The following is a 10,260-nucleotide window of genomic DNA, read 5'->3' as shown; positions in this document are numbered from 1 at the left end:
ACCATTGTGTTACGTGGTTGTTCGGTGGGAGATCAGCGCTTAGAGCCTTGTACTGCTCATCTTCCCCATATGTACATATGTATAATAAAATCACCTATTCTGACACCTACTGAGACCATGCAGTCGTTTGTCTTCTCCTCAAATTCGAACCATAACAAAGTAAAGAAGTGGGGAGAAAAAATAAGAAGAAAAAGTGAGAGCAACTGACACAGGCTGCATTCTGGTTGATGCACAAGCACTTGCCAAAAGAGAAGAACAGAAGACAGAGAAATGACACAATATTGGAAAGCACCAGAGTTTAAGAATAACTAATCATGGTAAGCCCATCAGCAGCCTATAGTAGCATAACTAAGGGTTGAACTATGATCCCACAATCAAACCTCCAACTGTAAGTTTTACCAAATATTTGTATTTCAGACTTTGATTTTAAAATACCTTTCCTCGCATACATTGTTGGGTTTTGGATGGCAGCTAATATGGGAAACATTTTTTTGTTCCTGTTAACACTCATTACGATGTTGTGGCTTTTTAGGGAGCTTTTAGTGACCTAATAATAATAATGACTTATAACAATCAAGCCTAGAAGTAATGAGTGCATGAAGTAGCTCTTTAGCATCACTGTAAGACAGGGGTGGGCAACTCCAGGCCTCAAGGGCCGATGTCCTGCAGGCTTCAAATATCACTCTAGGTCAAGACACCTGAATCAAATGAGTAGTTCATTACCAGGCCTCTGGAGAACATCAAGACATGGTGAGGAGGTAATTTAGTCATTTAAATCAGCTGTGTTGGATGAAAGACATCTAAAACCTGCAGGACACAAACCGGCCCTCGAGGCCTGGAGTTCCCCCACCCCTGCTCTAAGATATTTCAGGATGTGTCTACTATTACTGATATTTCTCAAACGAAGCAGTCCTACATATTTAATGTATGTGTTGAAGGACATATCTTGGCCAGAAATGACTTCAGGACTTTTCACCCTGTTACTGAAAACCATGGTACTGTTATGTGTATGCAGCTAGATACCATTGCCTCTTTTTCACTCGTACCTAATCGACTCGACTCTAATCAGTCATTATAGCAATGCGGCTGAAAGTCCTGTAACATCATTTGTGCGTGACACAAACACAACACAACCACAATAGACATTGACAATAAGTCCTAGAGTGAGCAGCAGGTACTATTGCGTCAGAGTTGTAAGCACGATGTTTAAGAGGCACAAAAAGAGACACATATGAGTCATCATCTTATCATGGTGGAGGGGTTGAGTGTCCCAGTGATTCCGGGGTTATGTTGTCAGGGACGCTCGCCCTGGTCTCCCGAGGTGGATTTGTCCTGGGTGAGGAGTCAGAGTGATTCAATGACCTCTATTAGTCCAAGGGGCCTAGCCAACTGCAGCCATAAGATAAGGCACGGGCATGCCCTCCTGAAGGTCAACCACCTGCAAAAGTACATACATCACTGTGGTGGGGCGTGGTCTGCGGTGCCGTGCGGACGCACCTGCACGGCATCCGCAATCACGCCCGCCGTGTTATAACACGGGGACTCAGGGGTTGGTGGGTGTGTGGTGTGACGAGAATAAAATAAAGTTGGCTCTGAACGTTGCTCCGTGGTCCCGGAGTAATTGACGATACTATGATAGTGAGGTTATTTGCAAGTAAACGACTTACATGCTTTCCTTGGGTATTTGTATGAATTTTACACGAACCCAGGCAGACCTCTAGATGCATTTTAGTGAACTATAGTTACAGTGGTTAGCATGATGCAAATCAACTGTACCAGCCAGCCTTCCCCAGCACTGATCCCTCAACCCACTGCTCCACCCCTCCCCTTCGGCTGAGCCACAAACCACAACCCGTCACATTCAACTTTTACATACGTGTTGAATGATATTTGGCCTGTTTCATATTTTGATAGCATAAAAAATTACCATAATTAGTATTACAGTATTTTACCATGAAATGTGATGCCTTTTCCTGAATTGACCCAAACTCCACCATGATAAGCATTTTTTGTAGCTGGTCACCAGGTCTGCACACATGTCGTGAGGCATTTTGGCTCAGTCCTCTTTACAGAAACTCTAAATCTTTTAGGTTTCTTGGCTGCTGCTTAGAAACTCCAAGCTTCCGCTCCCTCAACAGAAGTTCTACCAAGTCGAAAGATTAGCTATTCCACTCTATGAGCTTAATGTGGTTCATTTTTAGCTACTGCTTACCTTGCCAGTATGTTTTGAGTCATTTTTGTGCTGTTAAGCTGTTTCCATCTCTGTGTGACTGTGGGGATGGTCTTCTTTGGGTCACAGTCCACATTACGTTCCCTCCAAAGCTGTTTGGTATGAATTCAACCTGCATTTTTGTCTTCTTCTGACCACAGCATTTTTGATATTCTGTGTCTATCTTAAAATAAGAGAGAGAAATGAATTTACCATAAAATTAGAGACCATAATTATTTCCTCCATTTTAAGGAACTGGATTTTTGTTCATATTCTGGTTCTATCTTAAAAAGAGAGAGAGAGAGAACTGAAACTACCATAAAATTAGAGAGTTGAATTATTTTCCCCACTGTGAGGAACAGTGGTTACACACATTAGGAACAATTTACTGTCTGCTACCTGAGAGCTAACTGAGATTAAAACAATACTCAGAAGTGGGATTTGGTTGTGGTTGTTGTTTTGGTGGTGTTGCTGGTTTTCTACTATAGGTCTCGTCCCAAAAGCACACACATTCATGCAGCGCTTTTATCTATGTCTGAGTGCAATCTAGCATTCACACATGCTCTGATGTATGCATCAGAGGCAACTTTGGGTTCAGTATCTTGCCTGTGGATACGTAAAGCGTCATCCACCAACTTTCCAGTTGGCAGATGACCTGCTCTACCACCTTAGCCACAGCTGATCCAATTTTTTTTGGCCCAAATGCTGGTTGACCAAAAATTCATTATTGTTAATACTATAACATTTTGTTTGTTTGTTTGTTTTCTATCATCTATATGTCTTAGAGTGGACAAAAACTTTTATTTTGGAGTGGCACAAATAATTTGTGGGCCTTCTGATATGATGCAGCACACCTGAATGTTATGTAAATAGTTTTAAATGGCTGTATAAAAAACGGCTGCATTTTATGCTCTGAGTCAATAAACTTAGCTAGCAAAGGGAGGCATCCACACTTAAGCCAAATCTGGTAGAAAGTGCCCTCACCTCTACTAAACCCTTAGCTGTCAGTGGGTTTCTTTTTTTGTTTGTTTTCCAAATAAGATCAAAACTCAAGAATGCAAATCTTTCATCTTGATTTTGCACCCTGGCAACTGGCAACGCCTGCTAGCCGACATAAAGCTGTAGGTAGGCTTTAGGTTTTAAGTGAAACTGGAAATTGGTAATGGCTTTGCTTTGGTCACTAGATTGTTGCAGTTACTTGTTGTTTATAAAATATGTCCACTGACTTGAAAACACTGCAACTACAACCACGAGATCCAGCATTAGAGAAACTGTGAGGCAAACCAGGCTACAGTCCCATCATGTGGTAAGATACCTGTATTGCAAACTACCATGCAGGTATAGTCACAATTTGGATTTTTTAGGAAAATTTAGGGGCGTGTGTCATGGTTCCTCAAATGTTGATTCTGTGTCGAATTTTATTTCTTTAGTTTCTGTCTCAATGTTGTTTCCTGTTTTATTCTTTATGTACTTTGTAGTGAATTTAAATTTCGTTGTGTTGTTATTTCTGATGTGTTCCCATTGCATTTCCCACCTTTTCCCTCTGCCCTCATTACCTGGTGTATATTTATTGCCTCCACTTGTCCTTTGTTGCAGTCTCCTTCAGTTCTGTGTGCTCCATTGCTCTGTTTCCCTGGATTCTTAGTTTTATATTATGAAAGACTCCAGCATGAAAGCTGCTTTGAGTTCATTTGTTGACTCATGAGTCCTGGTCCTAATCCTCCCTGCCACACAGTTGTTTCATGGCATTGTGATTGACACGTGCTGATATGGGCAACTGTAGCTGGTCCTCACCTCCAGTAATTGGAGTTACTGTACTGGAATTATTTACCATGTTTGTGCCTTTTTATTGTCTTGTGATTTTTCATTTAAATGTGTTAAGCGACCATTTACATCACTCTGGTTTTTAAAAAAACAGGTTGTTTCCTGTAATTTTGCAAAACAACATGGAGGATTTCACCAAAATCATGCCAACAAAAAAGAAAGTTTTGAACCCAATCTTAAAAGTAGAGAGGGTGTCTGTCTCAAACTGGGAGCTGGTTGAAAGCAGACATGAAAACTGAAGGCTCTGCCTCCCATTCTACTTTTAAATACACTAGGAACAACAAGTAAGCGCCTGCAGTCTGAGAGGGAAGTGCTCTAATAGGGTGATATGGTACTAAAAGGTCATTAAGGATGACCTTATAGTACCTGTTTATTCAAGAGGAGAAGGAGTATACATTCATCTCTGGATTTAGCAGGGAGCCAGAGAAGAAAAGCCAATATAGGAGACTAACAGGGACTAAATACATATTAGTCCCTGTTAGTATTCTTGCTGCAGCAAATTGGATTAACTGAAGTCTTTTACAGTAGTTCAGCCAAGAAGTAATAAATGCATCCCAAGCCATAAGAGAAAAAAAATGATATAAATGAATGGTGAATGACCCTGTGTACTGTCATCATCAGTCTCTCAAATCTTTTGAGAAACTGATGATCCCCCACCCGACATGGACTGGTGTCAGTTTGAAACGTTGAAACAGATCGCTATGTCTGTTTCCCTACAAGTATGACACAGTGCCCTAGGTTATTTATTAATAAGTAAGCTTAATAAGTAAGCCAAAATGCAGAAGAAGTCTGCGTGAAAAGCTAAGTACACCCTTACTGCTGACTGATGATGATGTACAACAGAGCCGCCTGTATCCCGTTTTTCAGTTTGAGTCAGTTTAACTGCGTGAAATCAAAAAATATTTATGCTGCGAGCGGTTCGGGTTGAGGGGAGGAAGACAGGACACTGTACACTATAAATATAAAATTTCATTTATTATTTATATGATTACAATTACCTTTATCCAGTAACATCATATTAAAACATAGACAAGTGCAATTTTAATGTATATATAAATATTTATGCTCGCCTACAAACTCGGCATGGTAGTTGTTTATGTGTGCCAAAAGGAAACAGGAAATCATTGTGGTCATGGTACTGTGCACACAGCGGTTGAAGCATGTTCTGGAACTGAAACCATGTGCATGATAATAATTTTATAATACTGCCAGTTTTTTTTTCCTGATAACAAATAGTATATGTGATTAAATTTAACAAAGTGTAACAGTTTATTTTTCTCTGGATATAACTTAGCCTAATATAATTTTTCAATTTTAGTTTAGAAAGTCTGAAAATAGTTAAATAGTACATTTGAAATATATTTTTAAACTTTTGCACTCACAAGGTTTCCTCCCAAAGTTCACGTCACGCTCACTACCTCTTTTCACACTTGGTTCCAGCTGTCACCCCTGAGATTTATACTTCCTCTTTATGAAGTCATAAAACACTTCAACTCATCCTGTTGTCTTTAACGAGTTTCAGCAGTCAGCTCGGCAAAAATATAAGGTAAGACTTTGACAAACTTCTGACAGAATCCTAAAACAAACCATGAAAAAAACTTTATGCTGTAAAGTTTTGCTGATTTTTACAAGATTGTTTCAGTTTTTATTTTTAATTTTGCAGCAGCAGTGATGATACCTTACACTGATTAGCTCTGTCACAGATAGAGAAAAAAGGAGAAGAACTTGGGCTGAGTGCTGTAAAAGGCTCAGTAAAAGCTGTTTGCACACCAAACTAAGGATTGCTTAATGTCCATCCACCACCTTCCACCAAAAGATAAATATTAAAAATAGTTTTATGGTGACATACTGCAGAGTAGCTGCATTTAATGTGAAAGTTGAGGTTCCGAAAGTGCATTTCTATCACCGGGATTGAAAAAGAATAAGAATAATAAAAAATTAGAAATTAATTAGGACTTTATTGTCAATATTCAATCCTATACAATGGTTTCTGAGTCACCTCATTTTAAAAAAACAAGAAGAAAAAAACAAGAAGAAAAAAAGAAGAAGAAACAGGTTCAGGGAAGAAATACTGTATATAATCACTTCTGTTTGTGTGTCTGTCTGTCTGTCTGATTTTAGCAGTCTAGCATCCACAGTTTTCAAGATATCGCTCACAAATTTAGTGTGGTAGATACCAACAACAGCTCAAACTAACTGAACTTTGGTGAAAATTGGATAAAGATCACACCAAATGTGAAAATAAGTTTAAACGTTATAATACCCACAACATTTTATGGATCGTCTTCAAAGTTCACAAGCACATGTTTAGTCCTAGGGGACACGAGTCCCTGGGTTGACTAAGCATTTGACCATAACCTTCATTTATAGCGCCCAAAGTCAGAGTTAAACTTGAAAAAAATAGAGAAATACATCATGTGTAGGGGCATGGGGAGATCTGTATAACACACCTTTTTATTTTCTCAATACGATCCCCTATGACATCACAATGATGCCATAAAGTTTCTCAGTTAAAGTTATTTATAAATATATCCTAAAATCCCAAGTTTTTACAGCTTGAATTAGAAAAAAATTATTTTCCAGCTTTAAGCTGTTTTAATCTGTTTTAAAGAGCTCTTTTTTAAGTTCTTTAAAACATTATCTTTAAAGACAAAATTATATGACTTTACAATGAAAAACAAAGATGAATAAACTAGAGTAGATTTCCATATTAACAATGCTGACATCACTGATGTCAGCATTGTGGATTGCTAATGTCAGTATTAGCAATGCTGACATTAGCATAAAGCTGTTCTATGTTTCCCCTTCAGGGGGAGTTATGGACTACCTGAGTGCTCTTGTTGAAATGTTCAAATACAACTGGAAATACAGTATATTAGGCAAAGAAGTTTAAAAAAAAAAAACCTTAAAAATTAGTATTTGGCATGACCTTTTCACAGTGTCAAAAACAGGAAAAAGTTCCCTGTGATGATATCACAAGGTCATTTTTAAAGTCTGCAAGTGAAATCAATTGAGAGCGCTGCGAGTCCTTCTGTGATGAACTCCATGAAGACGGGGCAGATGAGGAGAATGCTTTTTGTCTGAGCTCTGTATGAACAGGTGAATCTAATAAAGTCCTGAGTCATGACTAAACTGTTTCTGTAACATGTAATCTGACAAATAAGAGGGGAGTAAACCAGAAACAGATTAATATATGAAGATATAAATGAACCATCCTGAATAAGGACAGTGGGGACAAGTCAACAGTGGTGTGTTAAAGGTTTACATCTGGTTATAGATTTTAATGCCCCATTATAAACACAATGCAACAGATGGAGAGAATAAGTCGATATATGTAAATTATATCACCATAATCCAGAAGGGGTAAAAAGTTGGCAGCAACAAGCCTTTGACTTGCAGTGAAAGATTTCATAAAAAGAACTTCAACTTAAGCCTCAGTTTGTTTATCAGGTGGTCAATATGTAGCTTTAAGGAAAAACTATTATCAATCACAATACCTACTGTAAGTATTTGTATGAAGCCACAGTTTCAACACAAATTGTCTTGAGCAAATACAAGAGAGGTAAGTACTGCAGGTATGCTGTTTCTATTTGAGAACAACATGATCTTGGTTTTTTTCAGCAATTAAAATCAGTCTGAGCTGACACAGCTGTGATTGTATAAAATCAAAAGCCAGCTGTAATTCTTTAAAAACCATCTTGATGTTTTGAGCACAATAAATAATTGTATCATCTGCATAGAAATGTACAAATGCATTAAAATTATGTCACAAGCTATTAACATAAATAGTAAATAATTCCAGCCCCGGGACAAAATTCAAAGAAACCTCGAATTCCTGCAAAAATCCCCGGATATGGTATTTGTTTTGCTGCGATGAAACATGACCTTCACTGCAGGATGTGAAACAGATTTTTGCCATATTTATGTACATCTGTTCAGATCACATTCAGCCCCGGTTTCCTGTCCACAGCTTCATATCTGTGCTCATCCGTGAATGCAACATCTTGACACAAATCATATACCTTACAGGCCTTTCTTTAGGACCTCACCTTTATGTTTAAGCTAGCTTTTAAGCTTGGCGAAGGTGTTGATCCCTGTTTGTGTGTGTCCGCGTTAATTTGCAGAACAAAAAAATTGATCCTAATGGGATATGCAGCCTGGTTTGCAGTGGTGTATTTGGCTTTTTGGACCCACCTTTACATCAGTTTCCATACTACATATTTCTATTTTAACATTTGGAAAATTCCGTATGGAAAAATAACTTTAAAAAACAATTACAAATATCTGTGTTATATTTTATACAATTTTCATTTGACATTACATTTTACATAATATGTAAAAATGTATGAATCGAGTTGTGATTAATGTATGAAAAATGCACAAATATTAGACAAGCATTTGCTATTTCTGGAGTGAAAGGTGCAAAGGTTCTTTCATTTATTTTTCCCATGGGATGAACTGCTCTATAAATGTATAAATATAAAATGCTGACAAGTCAATGCTTTGAGATGATATTTGTTGCTTCCTGCTCTGATTTCAATGCACTGGCTTTGTTCAAAGAAGATCAATACCCTGGAGCCATAAGAATGGAGGCTGCTATTTGCGACATGACTGAAAACTTCATGTGCTTATGCTTTAACAGATGGAACCATTAGGTGTAGGGTGTGTGAGAAGCTGAAGACATCTCTGTTTTCTGATAACACCTTTCACTTTTGCAGAATTGTGTTGTGAATGAAACTTTTTAGGCTTCCTCTTTGAAATTGTGCTTCTTCCCTGTTGTTCTTTCACTTCTGTGTGTGGGTCCTCTGCAGTCTGAGAAGTATGACTCACTTTCTCCCTGATTTATAAATCCTCTCAAACACTACTTCATGTTCTTCACTGATTTCATGCAGCATGAGACGTCCAACCAGCTGCTCCTCTGCTCTCTCCTTCATCCTCGTCCTCCTCTTCCTCTCTGAGAGCTGGGGCCAGAGGTTGAACACAGACAACAAGAAGCCATCCTGCGATCACTGCAACCAGCAGCTCTTCTGTAACTGCTCCCACAGTGGATTCACCAGTGTTCCCACTGTAACAGGCAGTGCCTTGAGTCTTGATCTTTCCTTTAATAAAATAACAGCTGTGACGAATGATGACCTGACGGGCCACATGCAACTGAAGGTTCTTGATCTCCACGGTAACACATAAAGTATTGATTGAGTGGGTGTTGGTGGAGGGGCAAGCTGTGGTGATGGAAAAAAGTGAGAAGAATACCAACAGCTAACTATAAAAAATATTATTTTGACAACATTTTATTTTGAAAAGTGAGACTATTTCAGCCTTTTTATCTGCTTTTTCTGTAACTAGTAGGATCATCAGCATATCCCAATGGACAAAATACTGGTTTTGTCTACTCACTCTGTATTGTGCAGGTGTTGTTGCAAGTTAAAATTTGACAAAAATCTTTTTTTTTTCTTTTTAAATAATGGGAGTCATTTGGATTTGTGGTTGCATGTTTTAGTCATAAGGGATGTAATTTGAAGCCAGAAGTCATGTTGTAGTGATAGTCCGACTGGGTGAAAGTCTACCAAAGTATATACATTTGGATGTGTAAATTATGCACATCAAGGGACACGATGGCCATGAAACCTTGTCCTGAAATTTACTTTAAAACATTGAAAAGGTGATTTCAGGTTAAGTGCATGGCATCATCACACTCTCACTTGAAGACTCTGGGGGGAGGCAGTCATGCATAAAATGTGAACTATGATTGTGAAAAACTTGATCCAAAGTCTTGTTATCTATTTAAATATTTACTTTACAGCAAAGTGTGCCATGAACAAGGGCTCCCAATGACATTATGATGTTTTGTAACAAGTCATTACAAATCCTTTATCTGCTACAGTTACTTTTTACTTGTTTGTTTTCCAGTTGCTACAAAAAAGACTTGGCAGAGCTCTGGGATTTCAATTCAGTGTTTGATTTTCATCAATAAAATGTGTTTACAATTTGTTTTAATATAGATGTTACTATCCTCCAGGCAATGGCTTAGCTGAGATCCATCCATCAGCTTTTGACTCTCTGTGGAGCCTGGAACAGCTGGATCTCTCTTACAACCAGCTGACTATGCTCAACCACAAATGGTTCAGCAAGCTGGAAGCTCTGCAGCAGCTCAACCTACTCAACAACCCATACAGGTAATAAGCTAAAGGTACCAAAATTGTGACAAGACAAAAAAAAAAAAAAAAAAG

At 38.2% G+C, this 10,260-nt stretch overlaps 1 protein-coding gene across 1 annotated transcript in view; it reads left to right on the top strand.

Annotated features, from left to right (window-relative positions):
* Positions 1 to 5,586: 5,586 nt before the first annotated feature.
* The window catches only part of LOC102295472 (toll-like receptor 2), a 6,045-nt gene continuing 1,371 nt past the window's right edge, over positions 5,587 to 10,260 (top strand). Inside the window, exons 1-2 of the mRNA XM_005951872.2 lie at positions 5,587 to 9,206; positions 10,050 to 10,206. Of these exons, the coding sequence (XP_005951934.2) occupies positions 8,927 to 9,206; positions 10,050 to 10,206 (437 nt within the window). The 5' untranslated portion in view covers positions 5,587 to 8,926. The remainder of the gene's footprint in view (positions 9,207 to 10,049; positions 10,207 to 10,260) is intronic.

Source organism: Haplochromis burtoni, unplaced genomic scaffold (genome assembly GCF_018398535.1).
Source record: "Haplochromis burtoni strain Fernald_Lab_line unplaced genomic scaffold, NCSU_Asbu1 Contig_1103, whole genome shotgun sequence".
Classification (NCBI taxonomy): Eukaryota; Metazoa; Chordata; class Actinopteri; order Cichliformes; family Cichlidae; genus Haplochromis; species Haplochromis burtoni.
This window is presented reverse-complemented; position numbering and strand designations above follow the sequence as displayed.